Source organism: Pongo pygmaeus, chromosome 1 (genome assembly GCF_028885625.2).
Source record: "Pongo pygmaeus isolate AG05252 chromosome 1, NHGRI_mPonPyg2-v2.0_pri, whole genome shotgun sequence".
In the NCBI taxonomy this organism is placed as follows: domain Eukaryota; kingdom Metazoa; phylum Chordata; class Mammalia; order Primates; family Hominidae; genus Pongo; species Pongo pygmaeus.
This window is the reverse complement of record NC_072373.2, coordinates 143,661,553-143,679,952: the sequence shown is the minus strand read 5'-3', so window position 1 is coordinate 143,679,952 and position 18,400 is coordinate 143,661,553. Positions and strand designations below refer to the sequence as shown.

General features: G+C 38.3%; 1 protein-coding gene across 1 annotated transcript in view; it reads left to right on the top strand.

Annotated features, from left to right (window-relative positions):
- The window catches only part of CLCA2 (chloride channel accessory 2), a 38,809-nt gene that overhangs the window by 2,120 nt on the left and 18,289 nt on the right, over positions 1 to 18,400 (top strand). The window contains exons 3-10 of the mRNA XM_054477730.2: positions 2,490 to 2,640; positions 4,930 to 5,038; positions 6,437 to 6,596; positions 8,590 to 8,817; positions 12,946 to 13,176; positions 14,209 to 14,386; positions 15,499 to 15,605; positions 17,860 to 18,084. Coding sequence (XP_054333705.1) covers positions 2,490 to 2,640; positions 4,930 to 5,038; positions 6,437 to 6,596; positions 8,590 to 8,817; positions 12,946 to 13,176; positions 14,209 to 14,386; positions 15,499 to 15,605; positions 17,860 to 18,084 — 1,389 coding nt within the window. The remainder of the gene's footprint in view (positions 1 to 2,489; positions 2,641 to 4,929; positions 5,039 to 6,436; positions 6,597 to 8,589; positions 8,818 to 12,945; positions 13,177 to 14,208; positions 14,387 to 15,498; positions 15,606 to 17,859; positions 18,085 to 18,400) is intronic.

The window sequence follows — 18,400 nt, the reverse complement described above, 5'->3', positions numbered from 1 at the left end:
TATCAGAATTTCACATTAGCTCAAGTCCAGGATATTGTTTTAGGGGAATAAGGAGATTAGAAGGAAGGGAGGAAGGATGTGGGGATGTGGGTGAGTAGGGGAATGGCTACCTTTTTTTTTCCACCTATAGAAGAACTTCACCTTGAAAGGCTCTCATAAGTTGCAGATCATGATTAAGCACCCCTGATGATGTCGGGTACATACTAGTGTGCACGCTATAAATAAATGATAAATAATATAAATGGTAAATCACTGTTTGAAGTCAACTGTGAACAAGAGTCCACTGCAGCTACCAGAAGGGCCAGAAGTAGAGGCATTGGCAACTTATCTCAGGGTTTCAGCAATGGAGTGGGTTTGAGACTGTAACTACATCTCTAACAGAATGACTCAAACATGTGGTACAGCTTTCCCCTTTCCTTATTTCTGACCCTTAGTATGAAATTTCCTAAGTCTGTTTCATTCTTAGCTCTCCTTCGAAGCTACTCTGTCAGAAATTGAATGGTATAGCAATCCACATAGGTACCCCAATGTCCTGAAGAAGTTAAAGAGCCTGTGAAAAGCATTTGACCTATGACCAGATGAAAGCATTTGAGAATGTTTGCACATGAAGATAAGATAGGTGGGGGAACTGGGGTAAACTGGGAAGAGTTAGTGTTTAAGCTCCAACTAAGTGCCAGGCATTTTACATATATTATTTAATTCTCACATAACTTAAAATTAGTTTCTGTGATCACAAAGTAAAACACTGGGGCTTGAATAAGGTATGGACTTTGTCCCAAATCTAACAGCTAGTAAATTATAGAGCCATAATTTGAATGTCTATTTGACTCCAAAACCCATGCTTTTTGCACTAAGCTTTGTTGTCTCTAGCTGTCAATAGAGATTTAATGCATCTGTTTGGCCTTCAATAGAACTAAGAAGTATTGGAGACAACAAACACCAAAACCAGATTGCCATAGGTAACACTCTTGATCCTAATGGAGGGGAGAGAAATAAGTAAAGCAAAAGCGAAAATATGAGTGAACAGAAAGACCAAAGGAAACAATAGTCCCTGAATGCTGTTCGTATATCTGTTGGATACCAATTCTTTAACCTCAGAATGTCAATTAAGCAAACACTTAGCGAATGATCATTATGTACGGGACCATGCTAGGCACTGCAGAGAACCCAAGGACCAGCAAGGTAGTTCCTGTCCTGTCAAGTCTACAATGTGATGTAGGTAGGAATCAGGGAAGGGGAAAAGGGTTGGGAAAAGTAGATAAGAGCTGAATTACTGTGGTCTATAAGGTATAAGGTAACCCCAAACAGCCTCTGAGTATTCCATTCCATGAAGGGCACTCTTTCCTTTTGGCCTCAGGACAAATTTTCAGACAGGAATGAGGTTTTACCCAAGTGAGGACTATCTAAGAGTGTGACCTCTTCAGCCTTTTTTGTAGGTACTTCCTTGTAATGATCTTGGCTTGAATTCTTATCTTTCTAAAAATAAATGTTAATTATTATAAAAGTAATTTATACTCATTGAAAAATATTAAATAATGTAGAAACATGGAAAATAAAAATGAAAAATATTATTGTCCTCTTCTCCTCAGTGGCACACACACAGACACAGATGGATACACATACATACACACATACACACACACACACAACACATATACATATTGTACATAGAGTGATAATTGTGTATATTGGATCATATTAGATCTATTTTTCCAAAATCAGCTTTTTAAAAAACTTAACAGCATATTTAACTTTTAAGGGCATATCCAGAACAATATGTTATCTTTCTTCCTAAAAATAAAAGAAACAATGTTATATATAACATTTTCTTGTCTTGATAGTTATATGAGTAGATATTTCAGCTTTGGACTCAAAATATGTTTTAGCAACAGTAATGGAAATGGTCAGGCCATAAGATGAAATATAACTTCATTGGAATGATCGTTTTGCTGATCTAATTGGTTACAGGAAAGAAAGGACAAATTTTCAAAGAAATAATGTTCTATTGTCTTACACCAATAAAATAACCCACAGAAAGTTGTTCACAAAAGGCTGTAACATTTTACAGCCTTCTGAATGGTTCTGAATGATGTATAAATGCTTTTAGAATTTCTTCAAATATTTTAATTGCATTTTATAGTGTTTTGTTATACCAGACTTTTACAGGATTGACTTTTGAGATTATTTTAATCTGGAATGTAGAAAGATCAAATGGAAGTAATTAGGTTCCATAAAAATTTGCTAAGCTTTCATAACATAGACCTTTTTGGAAATCCCAAGTGATTTTACTGATACGTAGCTGTGCGTGCATTTTAAACTCCATCCACAAGGTGTTTTTCTTCAATTCTGTTTTCAAATTGGGTTATAATTACATACAGCAAAATGCACACATCTTAAGTGTACAGTTCAAAGTGCTTTAATGAATGTATACGTTTATGTCACCAACAACAGAGCTGAGAAAGTATTACAAGGCATTTCTTTTAATTTAGGCAAATGTCATAGTGACTGACGGGTATGGGGCACATGGAGATGATCCATATACCCTACAATACAGAGGGTGTGGAAAAGAGGGAAAATACATTCATTTCACACCTAATTTCCTACTGAATGATAACTTAACAGCTGGCTACGGATCACGAGGTAAGTGGGACCAATAAAACAATAGCCATTGAACAGTACTACTTATAATATTCTGTGCTTGGTGCTGAAAGGGAATCACTCACAAAATCTGAAACTTGTCAAGGACTTACCACTCGAATGGGGAGATAGGCCATATGCCTATGCAAAGATGAGGGGCTAAAGTGAACTAGAAAGAGTTTAGCACCAGATTAGTGGCCCAGAGAGGAGTGCTATAAGAGTTCAGTCAAGGAAAGGTCATTTAGAGCCAAGGGTGGTCAGAAATGGCCTCACAAAGGAAAAGGTCTTCAAGATTGAACATCATTTTGATAAATGGAAAGAAGGGAGAAAATAGTGGGAAGACTATGAAGAAAACTGTGGCAGCAGAAAAATTAAAGGTATATAGGAGAGACAGTGACCCCGATGATGGTGCAGGGAGACTGCGGGCAGTGGGAGAAAACGTTGAAACATACATGAGGGCCAGGTGATGCACTAAAATGGCCACATTTTCAAGTCACCATTCAAGGTTTCTAAGCACAGGAGTGACTCCATCAAAGCAGTGTTTTAAGATTAATCTGGCTTCCTCTGATCAATGAGGGAGAAACTGGATACCAGGAGAATAACTGGGAGAAGTCGAGGTATGAGGCCACAAGACTTAAAAATGAGTGGAGACAGTGAGATGGGAAGGATAGTAATAAGGACACTGAGGATTTCCTATGCGCTAGCCACTCTGTGGTTTGCCTTTCAAATGTTATCGTACTTAATTCTAGCAACTCTAAGTGATGAGAAATACTCCAGAGATAAAAAGCAGAAAGAGGTCTGAACTGCTGCAGAAGGAAAGGCAAGAGGCATGTGGAGACAGCATTAAGGAACAAGGCACACACCAGGTTTTTGTCAGACATGGAAAAAACCAGCTTCAAGAAGGAATCCCACAAGTCTGGATCTAGGCAAGTTCATGGTGAAGAGCAGTAGACTATGCCAGGGAAAGTGGTTCAGCCTGTGGTTAGATATTGATGGCTGGAGTTTGGGAGAGAAGTCAGGGTCATAGGCCTAGAGACTGGTATTTAGTGAGTGAGATCTCAGGGAGAAAATAGTGAGCACAGTTTGCCAGTCAAGGACTATCTATCCCAATCTTTATTTTTTGTTTTTGATTTAATGTAACAGTAGTGCCTTTCAAGTGATGTCTTAATTTTCTTTTTTATCCCTAATTAAATCGAAACTAGGGTTTTGTTAATGAGAATTTTGTTATCCTCTGTATAGTTAGCAGGAAGTGGAGTGAAACACTCCACAAAATACACTTTACAAAACACTTTATAAATCTTTAATAAAAGGTAGTTTTTTTCTTTCCGGTAACCATGAGATGCTGATAATCTCTGCTCAAGCATGATTTCATCAGCACTTCTAACTTTCATGAGTAGGCACAATCTTTCCCTCAACACTCACAGCTTGGACTGTTACCCTCCCTTCCTTTGTCTCGAGGTCCAAAAATTACACAATACGCCACAGCCTGAGTCAACTCAGCATACACTTCCTGAGTTCCCAGAACTTAAAATAATTCAGAAAAAAGAAATGTGTGCTTTGGGAGGGGAGTTCATCTGGAAAGCTTATATGGGAAAGTTGTGATCTGAACTTTGAAGGGAATAAGATTTAGAGAGAGAGAAAGTTCTAAAGGATCTCATGCTGAGGATGGGGGTTTCCCTGACCTAGGAGCTGTAAAATACACATAAACATGGAGAATAAGGGATAAAATAAAAGAGAAGGGACCATCCAGGCTGGGGAGAACATTCTGTAGTCTCCTTTTTTGCTCCTTCCTCCTTCCCTAGCTCCTAGGTTTCAACTATTGCTCTAGATAGAAGAATTACCTGCAAGAAAAAAAGCAGGTCTGCTTGCATAGCTCAGACAGAAGATTAGGAAAGCTTTATTTGCCTATCTGGATATGCTTCTTTTCCTTTCTCCAAACCCTGAACTTAGAGGCCTCTACGAAGCTGAATAGAAACCTGTTGGGCAGCTTCACTGGGGAGATGAGAGGATGTGGGACTACTCACTAGCTTCAAATAGATGTGCAACAAGTAAATTACTGCATTTACAAGACCAAACATATTTTCATGCTGCCTTTTTTATGATGGTAGGTGGTGGAGTAGGAGGAGATGGGAATAGGATAGGGGAGAGGAAAAGGGGAGAGAGGGAAGTAACTTAAACTCTTTGGTGATTCCAAAGAGTATGTGTGGTCAAGAAATCTTACATCTTCACTAGTTAGCAAGGCACATTGCTGAGATTTTAGAAGCTCAAAAGCAAAAGCTCTTTCTTCCACAGGCCGAGTGTTTGTCCACGAATGGGCCCACCTCCGTTGGGGTGTGTTCGATGAGTATAACAATGACAAACCTTTCTACATAAATGGGCGAAATCAAATTAAAGTGACAAGGTTAGTACTTTTTTTCATGTTATAATTCATTATTTATTTGACTCTAAAATTGCTTATAACTTAAGCAATCAAATAATTGCCTAATTTAAGCAATTAATTTAATTGCAGCTAAAACTTAGCTGATAAGAAAGAGATCCTTTCACTTTTCAGTTCTTAAGTTATATGACATTTTTCTTTAAATTGGTATTTATGTGGTTCAAATACCAAAATAAAATAAAAAGTCATGCTTGTAGCTGTCTTGCTCGCAGCAGTATCTTCACTGTTTCCCCTCATGCCCTCTAAGTAACCACTTTGATTAGTTTCTTGTTTATTTTTTCAATATTTCTCCAGGCAAATTCAAATGAATAGAAATATATGTTTTTCCTCGCTCTGTGTTTTATAATTGCATAGTGTTCCATTATGTGACTATACCATAATTTATTCAACCAGTCTCCTCTTGGTGGACACACGGGTTGTTTCCCATCTTTTGTATTATCAGTAACACTGCAGTTCATAGCATTACACATGTGTCATTTCTCATATGTGCAGACAGATTCACATATCAAATTCTTCCAACAATTACTGAGTCAAAGGGTGATTTTGGTAGCTATTGATTGATTCTTCTCCTAAAAGTGCCACTGTTTTACATTCCCATCAACAACATTTGAGATAGCTTATTTAGGAAAGAATCCTGTTAAATATCATCATTATATGTTCATTATCTTTTTTTCCCCTGATAGCAAGTGGAAATGAACTCAAAGGAGCACTGACCCAGGATCTTGCCACTCATGTCCTTCCTTGGGCTTCCCAAAGTCCATCTGGATTTCCTAGTATCTTTTGCTTTGACCCTATTTCGTTGTTAAAGCCCTTGTTCATACAGAACCCCTCCATCAAGACAAAATGCTTTAAAATAAAATAGAGTGCATTTCTAAATTAGTGAACTTTCTTAATAAAGCAGTTTTTTGTTTGTTTTTGTTGTTGTTTGTTTGTTTGTTTGTTTTTTGAGACGGAGTTTCGCTGCTGTCGCCCAGGCTGGAGTACAATGGCACGATTTCGGCTCACTGAAACCTCCGCCACCTGGGTTCAAGCAATTCTCCTGCCTCAGCCTCCTGAGTAGCTGGGATTACAGGTGCCCGACACCATGCCTGGCTAATTTTTGTATTTTTAGTAGAGACAGGGTTTCACCATGTTGGCCAGGCTGGTCTTAAACTCCTGACCTCAGGTGATCCACCAGCCTCAGCCTCCCAAAGTAATGGGATTACAGGCATGAGCCACAGCGCCCCGCCAGTAGAGCAGTTTTTAAAGTTTTGTATATATCTAGCAGGCTACAATCCTTGAAACAATTATATGAGCTGGTCAAGAAGAAACATAAGTGTTTCTAAAATAGACCTAATTCCCAGTTTCTCTTTCCATTTTTAGGTGTTCATCTGACATCACAGGCATTTTTGTGTGTGAAAAAGGTCCTTGCCCCCAAGAAAACTGTATTATTAGTAAGCTTTTTAAAGAAGGATGCACCTTTATCTACAATAGCACCCAAAATGCAACTGCGTCAATAATGTTCATGCAAAGTTTATCTTCTGTAAGTATGCCCTTGGAATGAAACACTCTTGCAGGATTCCTTCTCTTCCCCCGTTTCAAGTATTTAAATTACCAGACAATTAAGATGCACTATACTTTAGAACTTGGGGGACCCTAGATTTCATCTAGTTTTTATTCTACAGATTTAAAAATTGAAGCCCCCAAGATAATTACCAAAATGATACCTTTAGGAAAGTGACTATTTGCTTTCCTGGGAGGTTTAACAAGGGGACTCTGGGGACCACAAAATAAATTGTTCTTGTGGTGGTGTTCTTGTATTCTTTCATAAGAAATTACATTGGGTTAATGAGAGTGATATAACAAACGGTTATAATTCTCTCGTTTGAGGTAGCAGACCACTCTGTATTTGAAATGCATTTCCTAAATCTCTTTCCTTTGTTTTAAATAGTCTAGAACTTAAAAGTAAGGTATCACCAGGGGAAGTCAACCAACTCTGCTTTGCAGAAACCCAACCTTGTCAATATTCCATGCTAACTAACTGACAAGAGACTAGCATATAAATCCAGAATATTATTTTTAAAATTAGTAATTAAAAAGAGTACTCTGTCATGGGCATCTCATACTTGCATCCTCTGGCCAACTTATTTTCTCTCTGGATGAAGCAGCCTGGAACAGCCAATTCTCACCAGATGCATAGTCTGAGAGCATAGAATCAGAAAGGAGGGAGTTAGGTGATTCAGAGGTTAGTAGCATCAGCCTTCATGACCTGATATATCTCTCTGAGTTCACAAAAACCTGTAAGTCACATCTGTGAGTCATCTCTTCACAGATCTGGGGGTACAGCCCACACATGCCTCTGTGGAGTTTTCTCTTTGTTTCCATGGCTGACCAATGGCCCTTGGATTGACATGCTATTTTATTTCATTCTGGTTTTAGTCAAGACTAGAAGTTATTTTGTAACTTTAAGGCAATTTTTCATATTTCTTGTCCCATCCATTATGTTTCTTATTTATAGCTTTAATATCTGATACTAACCTAATGCATTCGATCCACATTATTTATGACTAGGTACTATCTTCACAATGTTTTGACCGACCTACTCATAAATATCTTGTCAGAAAAGTTTTACAATCCCATAACCACAGTCATGAAATGGAAGAAAAAGAGTTAAACAACGCAAAGCAAAACCAGATTCTGTTCCAGTCCCTGCACCTTCCTAAGAAGCTCATGTCCTTAAGCAGTTATCAACCTTTCAAAGCTTCAGCTTTCTCTTCTATGAAGTTAGAGCTGAGAAAAGAGAGGCTATTCAGTTGCTTCTAACTCTAAGTTTCCATGGCTCTGTTAATAGGAAGTATCGACTCTTTGTAGGAATAGAGCCACTGGGAATAGATGGTGATGCATTACTTAGCAATGCAAACCATATTTTTAAGTGGGGTATTGACATAGGTTCAGTATCATTCAGTGAATTATATCTATAGTTCTGTAAATTATATCTATATTTCTAAATTGAGTGGGGGTGGGGGGATCAGGAAGTAAATTTAAGTTGTTTATCCCCTTATCTATTTTTACAGAGATCAATATTTGAGATAGAAAAATATATGTTGACTGTTCAACAAATAAAGGTGCAGTGGTCATTAAATATTATTCCAAGGAGTAGGTTGGTCATGATAACTTCTCCTGGCTATTTTCTTAATACAATATTGTGCTAAGGGAGGAGGGAGATTGTTTTGTTTTGTTTTTTAATACTAAGATTATGCATATATATACACATACATGGCTTGTTATCAAATACCAATAAAATTTAATAGCGATTGCTCTCAGAACCACAAAGATTCTAGTGCTTCCAGCAAGAATGCCAAGATTTATTTGTAAATCTGATGTCATTCTTGAAGGAAAGAGGTATATCACTGTACCACTTTTGATTTCTTTTCTTTCAGTTCACCTTTTCTTTTACCCATAGTTCCTTGAGAATGAGAACTATGCTTGCTTTGGGAGAAGTGCCTTTCTTTATTAAAGACTGTTTTTATTTCCAGGTGGTTGAATTTTGTAATGCAAGTACCCACAACCAAGAAGCACCAAACCTACAGAACCATATGTGCAGCCTCAGAAGTGCATGGGATGTAATCACAGACTCTGCTGACTTTCACCACAGCTTTCCCATGAATGGGACTGAGCTTCCACCTCCTCCCACATTCTCGCTTGTACAGGCTGTTGACAAAGTGGTCTGTTTAGTGCTGGATGTGTCCAGCAAGATGGCAGAGGTAACATTTTGAATGAAAACGAATGTAAACATTTATCATTTTTTCTATCAGTTCTTTATTATTTCAATTTATTTTCAGTTCTGGGATACATGTGCAGGACGTGCCAGTTTGTTACACAGGTGAACGTGTGCCATAGTGGTTGCTGCACCTATCAACCCATCACCTAGGTAGTAAGCCCCGCCTGCATTAACTATTTATCCTGATGCTCTCCCTCCCCGCTGTCACCCAGGCTGGAGTGCAGCGGCACAATTTCAGCTCACTGCAGCCTCGACCTCTAGGGCTCAAGTGATCTTCCTACCTCAGTCTTCCAAGTAGCTGGGACTACAGGTGCGAGACACCATGCCTTTTCTATCAGTTTTTAATTATTTTTGTTTTCAGGAGGTAAGGGTGAGAGTTGGAGGAGGCAAAAGTTTTGGAATAGTCAAGGACATCCTATTTTTGGGGGGTTGGGAGGAACAAATTCAGAATGTGGCCAAAAGTTGAGATAATGCAGATAAATGAAATCCACAGATAATTTCTAACCCTTATTTTTGCTACTAATTGAAACTCTTTCCAACCAAGATCCTTTTCCAAAATTCTTACCTATAATGATCCAAAATTCTTATGTATAATGAAAAGTTCCTGCTGGCTACATTCTACTCACTGATAAATATCCCTGGTTGAGGAAGTAAACTGTGAATTTGCAGTGAAAGTGAATGTCCATTATATGGCTATTTTCCATGTCATTGTGTACAGAAGACCAGTCATCTAGCAATCTAGCAGCCTCCAGCTGCTTTAACTGATTAAAGTCTTAGTCTCCACAATCAGGCAGCTGCGTTTTAATCCTGGCTCCTTCACTACTGTGTAATATGTCTTTGTTATAAAGAGCATGATGGCCTCTCTGAAGCAGCTTTCTCCCCTGTAAGATAGGGATAATAGTGCCTACTTTTATGAGAGTCAACTTTTAAAGTTTTAGGAAATCTGCAAACCAGTAATTAAACATAGCTATTAATAACAATTAAATGATAGAAGCTTACAATAAAATATATGAAAACAAATATATGAAATACTCAAAACTCAACATTTCTTAATTTTTCCTACTATTTTTTAATATTATCTATGACCAGGGTCAGCAAACTATGTCCCACTACATGTTTTGCATGGCTCACAAAATAAGGACGGGTTCACATTTTAAATGGTTAAAAAAAAACAAGAGGCTTTTTCATGATGAGTGAAAATTATATGAAATTCAAATTTCAGTGCCCACAAATAATAAGTTTATTGGAATATAGCAATGCTCATTTGTCAACATATTATCTATGGATACTTTATTGCTACAGTAGCAGAGTTAGGGAGTTGCAACAGAGAACTTATGGCCAGCAAAGCCTAAAATATTTACGATCTGGCCCTTCACAGAAAACTTCTGCTGATCCCTGAGCTAAATTCTTGAGGTTATTTCTGGTCTATTGCATCTGTATGGATGTGCTACTACAATTTCATCCCAACTGTGCACTCAGTGACGTTACATTGACAGCAGGAAATCAACCATGGTTTCACACATGGAAGAGTATTTACCCCGCAGAAACTGGCAGTTGCTACGAATCAGGCCTGCCTGCCTGCCTGCCTGCCTGCCTTCCTCCCTCCCTACCTCTCTTTTTCCCTTCCTTTCTTTTATTCTTCATCAGAAGACTGTTATTAAACATTTACAAGCATACCACTGTCTACTTCATAGGGTTATTGAGAGGGGAGTAAATGAGATAATATGAAATTTTTAGTTCAAGATAAATAATAAGTGGTAGCTGTTTATTTTAATAGTACTTGTCCAAGGAGAGAATTTATCCCCTTGTGCTCTGTGGATCAATAGTCCTGGAATACTTGCCTTTTTGGCTGATATCTGAAAAACTAAAAACTCCACTAATATAGCCAGCATTTGAATAATTTTGTTATGTTGCCTACCTGCAGTTGACTAGGGCATTTTTTGTTGTTGTTGTTGTTTTGGTTTTTTTTGAGATGAAGCTTTGCTCTCATTGCCCAGGCTGGAGTACAATGGCGCGATCTCAGCTCACCACAACCTCCACCTCCCAGGTTCAAGTGATTCTCCTGCCTCAGCTTCCCTAGTAGCTGGGATTACAGGCATGTGCCACCACGCCCGGCTAATTTTGTATTTTTAGTAGAGATGGGGTTTCTCCATGGTTGGTCAGGCTGGTCTCGAACTCCCGACCTCAGGTGATCCGCCCACCTTGGCCTCCCAAAGTGCTGGGATTACAGGCATGAGCCAACATGCCCAGTGGCATGCTTTTCTTAAACATGGTCTCGGAGTAATTTATATTGGCTATCTGCCTGTATTGAGCAAGAATGATAGAATGAAGAGGAAAGATGATGGTACTTGAGAGTACCATCTGAAATATGTAGAAGAGAAATAAGCCCAAAGTAACAAACTCATGGCAAACCAAACTTTCCACCCTTTTCCTGCCAACAATGTCATTGAAGCATCATTGCCATTCATTATCAGATGCCTATACTTCACTGGCCTGAGGGATATGGAGATGACAAGAACAGCGTCTCTGCTTTGAAATGCTTACAGCTAATGAGGGACACAGGACATACACATGTGAATAGATACAATACAATGTGACCAGGCTCCACAGAGATGTGAGTTACTACGTGAGCACTGAAGGGGCAGCACCTGGTGCTGTAGAAGAAAGTGGTTAAGGAAGATTTCACTGAGAGAATCAATTTGGAGTTGAATCTTGAAGGATTCAACTAGGTGCTTGCTAGGTTGGGTGATGTAAGGAAAGAGAAGAAAGGAGGACATTTGTGGGAAGGGAAAAGTGTGTGCAGTGGCCAAGACGCAAAAAAAGAAGGATTTGTTCAAGGGAAGGGCATTCATTTGTATGACTGTAACTAACACTGGGTAGATCTGAGAGGTGGTGAATGGGATAGAGACATAGGTATGGATTTGAGAGAAATTTAAGATATTGAGTCGATGGGACCTGTTCAAGAATGTGGAGGCTGGTAACAGAAATGGTAAGAGAGTCCTGGGTTGCTGGCTTAGCTAGCTGGGAGTGGAGATCAAGATTGGGAGTGATGATCTGATGACCAGGAAGATGGCAATAGCTATTCTATTGTGAGTGCTTACTCAGTATCCATTTTGCAGATGAGAAAATTGAAGCTAAAAAAAAAGTAATTTTACTATGATCATGTAATTAGCAAAAGTTGAAGGCAGAGTTCTAAGTCCTTGTTTTACCCCCTTTAAACTTACTTCCCAATATTGTAAGAGAAACAGTATTTGAATTCAAAGTGCAGAGTTGCCATCTTCATGGTCGTCAAATCATCACTCCCAACTAGTTAAGCCAGAAACCTGTGTCCTAAGAAGTGTGAAATGCAGGTCTAGATCCACCCAGGAAGATGCCTGAGTTGGAGGTAGAGATCAGGGTCATCCCTGAGTGGGTGGTCATTGAAGCTCAGCTTGCTGCTCCTCTCTTTTCCCAGAGCTTTCAAAACAAGTTACCCTAGTGAATTAATCAATAGCATCACCTGCCCAAAACTGGTCACTAATATTACTTTGCACTTGATTAGCCCTTCATGGTATAACTGTACTGCCATATATGTATCTCACTTGATCCTCACAGCAATTCTAATTTCATAAACAAGAAAGCTATCATCCTCACTCTACAGATGAAGTACCCAGCCTAAGGTGACCACAATAGCAGAGGGTAGTGCCGGGGCAGATCTTGGGTCCTCTGACTGCCACTCCTCTCTAGCAAAGTTCTCTTTGCAATGTTTCCTTTTACCTGGACTGCATTTTTAAAACAGCAGTTACAAATCTCGTCTCAGCTGGGTTCATGGATCTTTGAATTCTAGGTTGGAGTGAAATAGTGGGGATGATGAGAAACAGAGAGTGGTAAATTATGAACATCTTGTTGGGGGCAGAGCCCCAAGCCACTCCCTCTTCCCTGAAAGCATGCATTTTTGAGCCTGCAATTAATCAAACAATATTCTAATAATATGTTACTCTTTAAAGCTCAAAAAATTATGATCTAACATCTCTAAAGAATTAGCAGAGATGTTTACTAATTGAGTTACTTCATTATACTTTTGTCTACTAACCAAATGTTGCCATTTTCTTTTTTCCGTTTTGGGACATAGGCTGACAGACTCCTTCAACTACAACAAGCCGCAGAATTTTATTTGATGCAGATTGTTGAAATTCATACCTTCGTGGGCATTGCCAGTTTCGACAGCAAAGGAGAGATCAGAGCCCAGCTACACCAAATTAACAGCAATGATGATCGAAAGTTGCTGGTTTCATATCTGCCCACCACTGTATCAGCTAAAACAGACGTCAGCATTTGTTCAGGGCTTAAGAAAGGATTTGAGGTACAGTAGAGCATCCTAAGCCTTGGATCACCTTTGTTTTCCTTTCCTTCTTTTGGTATACGAGGTTTTCTCTGATGAGGGGCAATTTGTTACAGGGTGATCGTAACAGCCTCAACTATGAAAGTAATGATGGATTATCTTTAAAGTTAGGAACCATGCCTTATTCACCATTGTACTCCTTGTGCCTAGCAAAGTACATAGCATACGATAGTTGCTTAATAAATGCTTGTTGACAGAATGAGAAAATAAATGAATACAATGGACAAGACTAGAGGACCTAAACAACATCTGGGCATTTTCTAAACTGTTCCTAGCCATTCTGGGCCATTTTTACCTTTCAATTTTCTTGTCAAAATCAGCATGTCTAGCTTCTGTCTATAGTCATTCTAGACTTCACGCATATCAGAACCAATTAAGGCCAGAATTGTGTTTCAGGAATGACAGAGTTTATTTAAATCAACACAAGTTTGCATTCAGCATCTGGGATGCTTATCTGATAGCAAACAAGACACATCAGCTATGGTTGTTGCTGCCCATAGTCTAAACCTTGGCTATCTATTGAAATCACCTGGGGATTAAAAAAAAAATACTAATGGGTGAGTCTAACCCCCAGAGATTCTGATTTAATTGATCTGGGATGTGACCTGACCATTAAAATTGTTTAAGTCTCCCCATTTGATTCTAACGTGTGGCCAAGACTGAGAACCACTACTCTAGGCCCTCTTATTGGTCACTTGCTGGATCTCAGAGGCAAGCCTCTCACACAATAATGTATTCCACATCCTCTATGATGGATACAGTTCTAAACTATGGGGACACCTTGATGATTCAAGCAGGAAAATCCCTGCTCACAAGCAAACTGGCAGTGGAATGTAGGGTGACAAGTGCTGTGATGGGGCGAGGTAAAACTTGAGTGGAGATGGGCGTGGGGTGTAGGAGCTACAGTGGGAATTTGGATGAGAGTGAATTCTTTTGCTCAATAAAACAATTTGAACTACACTTCCTTCCAAGTGACTAATTCTCCATGTTCAGGTGGTTGAAAAACTGAATGGAAAAGCTTATGGCTCTGTGATGATATTACTGACCAGTGGAGATGATAAGCTTCTTGGCAATTGCTTACCCACTGTGCTCAGCAGTGGTTCAACAATTCACTCCATTGCCCTGGGTTCATCTGCAGCCCCAAATCTAGAGGAATTATCACGTCTTACAGGTAATAAACTTTTAAAAACATATCTTTTGGAGAGTTTCCCTTTAACTTGACTATCCAAGACACAACTATGAAACTTGTTATATGGCTTAATTGAAGATATAGAAACTGTTTTTAAAAAATGTGCACACGTATTGCTAGAATCTGTCAAAATTTTGCTGATTTTTTTTTACATTTTCCCTAAAGGTTCCAACTATATACATCCAAAAAATAATATTTTATAATTCTGTGTTAAGCCAGTCTGAGCATGCATAATCATGGAGCTAAAACATACGTTTAAGATTAAATGCTTTGTGGTTGGGCACAGTGGCTCACACCTGTAATCCCAGCACTTTGGGAGGCTGAGGTGGGCAGATCACTTGAGGTCAGGAGTTTGAGACCAGCCTGGCCAACATGGTAAAACCCCACTTCTACTAAAAATACAAAAATTAGCCGAGCATGGTGGCGGGTCCCTATACTCCCTACTTGGGAGGCTGAGGCAGGAGAATCACTAGAACTCAGGAGGCAGAGACCTGAGTTGCAGTGACCTGAGATCGCACTACTGCACTCCAGCTTGGGTGACAGAGCGAGACCCCATCTCAAAAAAGAAAAAAGATTAAATGCACTAACTTCTATAATAGGGACACACACAGTGTTTTAAGATACATATCTTTTTATACTAAATAAGGCACAGAGTAATTTTATCTTATATTCCTTATTTAATAAAAAATGGGCATGCTGATTTGACAAATGAAAGGTTTTATTGAATTATCTTTAAAAGCAATGTTTTCAGAATATAAATGTAAACATATAGGGATGTAAATAGTAATTAACCTAAATTATCTTAAAATTACCTTAATCTGAAGACTATTCAATAAATATTTATTGAGTTCTTATATACTGTACATAAGTTCTAGGCCCTGGCAATACAGTCATGAATAGAATAGCTGAAACCACTCGCCTAGGGCCACTTACCATGTGGTTGTATAGGATGTCAGGCAAAGCAAGTCAAGCTTTTCCCATTTCCCCAAAACAAACACTCTAATGCAAAGAAAGCTTGTTGGAAAAGGCTTAACATTTTATTTTTGTTTTATTTTACCCATTTTAATAGTGAACATTCCTATCATGTATTTCAGGAGGTTTAAAGTTCTTTGTTCCAGATATATCAGACTCCAATAGCATGATTGATGCTTTCAGTAGAATTTCCTCTGGAACTGGAGACATTTTCCAGCAACATATTCAGGTCAGAATTTTCTCAATGTTATATTTCCAGGTGGGGAGTGGGAAGGGAGAAGGAAACAAGGGAAATCAACGAATTGTGCTACCTGCTTCATTAACCTTACTTGAATATGTAACAGCTGTGTATGGAAGGCTTTTAAAAGGCTTCTTGGCATCACCAGAGCCAGGCTTTCAGCCCTAGGAGCCATTTACCACAATTGCCACCTCAGCTTTTCAAAGTCTGCGAGTGGAGCTTGCTCCTTTCTTGTGGCTCAAAGTGCAGATGGGGGCGTGGCAGAGGCAAGGTGCAGAAGAAAAATAAGGAACTGTGAATTTACTTTTAGTATCATAGTAACTTTCTGTCAATCAGAATTCATCTTATTTTTGCTTCTTCAACATATTTGAAGCTCTTCCTTGTATAAGTGGTATCAACTGTTTCATGAAATTCTACCACAAATATCTAAATATCTCTTTGACTACCACAACTTTTACATGATTTTGCTCACCAAAGCTTCCTCTAGTTAAGTCCTTTTCACAAGGCCATTTTTTTTTCTTTCCAAAGTACTTTAAAGATATTTTGGACATAACTGAATAATGTTTTGAACAAAATTTCATCTATAGTTTCCTCACAGATGGCAAGTGTACCTGCCAAGTTAATGGCTTGATGTGACCAATGCAGCCTGACAATTTATTTAACATGAATATTATATTTACACAGTGAAGGCAATAAACACAATTCCATAATAAGAAGTAAAAATGTGAATTATAAGTGACAATGTCTAGTACAGATTAGGCTACAATTGACTCCTCTGATAATGCTCAATCTTTATGCCCTGTGACTTCCTCTGCAACAATATGGAAAAAAACAAATGTTTAAAGAAGTAAAAAACAAATTTAACAAAATATTACTCATATGGGATCAAATAAGCCTTAACGTTCCCAAACTTGTCCCCCTCCCCACAAGCTGCTGGAGTCATTAGCTCCACTGGACTGAGGTGGGAACTACATGTAAATCTTCTTCAATAGCCCAGGGCCCAGCATAGCATGTGGCCCAGCCGTCAGCAATCCATAAATATTTCTTAAATTGATTTGAACAAACAATTAACAATGTCTTTGCTGTTATCCACCAATATAATTTTACATGCTTTGCAGGTTTGAGCAATTTAACGAAGCATTACTAATGTGCTTATTTAATAAATGTAAATTTTCAAAGTTATTTAGAGACTTGTAATCATTGGAAATATGCAGTGATTAAATGCAGGGGCTCTGGTGTCAGGCCCACTGGGTTTTATCATGGTTCCACTCCCTTGGTATGTGACATCGGCAAATTACTTCTCTAAGCCTACTCTTCTCATCTCTAAAATGTGGATAACAATAGCATTTATCACAGAGGATTTTTATAAGGATCAAGTAAGATTGTGAAGCCTTTAGCACAGTGCCAGGCATACGTTTGTACTCTGTACATGTTACACATGCGTGTGTGCACACATGGCTTATTGTGAATGGCTAAATTTTTTTTTTTTTTTTTTTTTTTTTTTGAGACGGAGTCTTGCTCTTCTCCCAGGCTGGAGTGCAGTGGTGCAATCTCGGCTCACTGCAACCTCTACCTCCTTGGTTCAAGCAATTTCCCTGCCTCAGCTTCCCAAGTAGCTGGGATTACAGGCACATGCCACCACACCCAGCTAATTTTTTTGTATTTTTAGTACAGAGAGGGCTTCACCATGTTGGCCAGACTAGTCTCAAACTCCTGACCTCAGGCAATCCACCTGCCTCGGCCTCCCAAAGTGCTGGAATTACAGGCATGAGCCACTGTGCCCAACCTAAATAATTTTTTAATGTAGCAAAACCATGCCAAAACCCAAGTTTTTATTTCTTATTGAAATATATAAAAGGATCTGGACAGATTATATACAAATTAATAAAATTTAAGCATATTCACAAATGAAAATTTTTAAAAGCTTGTTATTGTAATTGCTGATCTTAGGCCAATGTTGGTTTGGATAAGAGATAATATGAGGACAGCTAACATCTCTTAATAAAGAATAATGAAATGACACTTGCATTAACTACAACAAAATGTTTTACACCTACTGTACTTAAATAACTTGCAATATTTTGCTTTGCAAAGTATTTTTTATGAAAAATGATGTTTAACTACAGTACCTGTCAGAATTAAATTATTTTTATTTTTGCCAATTCATTGTTGTTTGTTAAAAAAGAAAAAGATGGAATGATTATGCATACACCAGAAACTCTCATATATATCTTCTCTTTAACAGCTTGAAAGTACAGGTGAAAATGTTAAACCTCACCATCAGTTGAAAAACACAGTGACTGTGGATAATACTGTGGGCAACGACACTATGTTTCTAGTTACGTGGCAGGCCAGTGGTCCTCCTGAGATTATATTATTTGATCCTGATGGACGAAAATACTACACAAATAATTTTATCACCAATCTAACTTTTCGGACAGCTAGTCTTTGGATTCCAGGAACAGCTAAGGTAGGTGTTGTGAGCTTGTTCCTAAGGATAACATTCAGCCAAGTTTATGATTTTCAGTTGAATCACATGATTAAATGCATTATGTAAAGAAAATCTTGTTTTAATATATCAAAAGTTTACTTTAAATTTATGAGGCCATTTTGTGAATACTAAAAATTTAAGAGGAATAACTAAGGTATATTCCCAGTTTTATATATTAGATACCAAATACTTCAACACTGAAAATCAGTATTTCCACTAGTATTACAATTAATGTTTTTTCTAGCCTACATATTTCTTTACATAATCCATACAAACACAATTTTCTATATGCTTA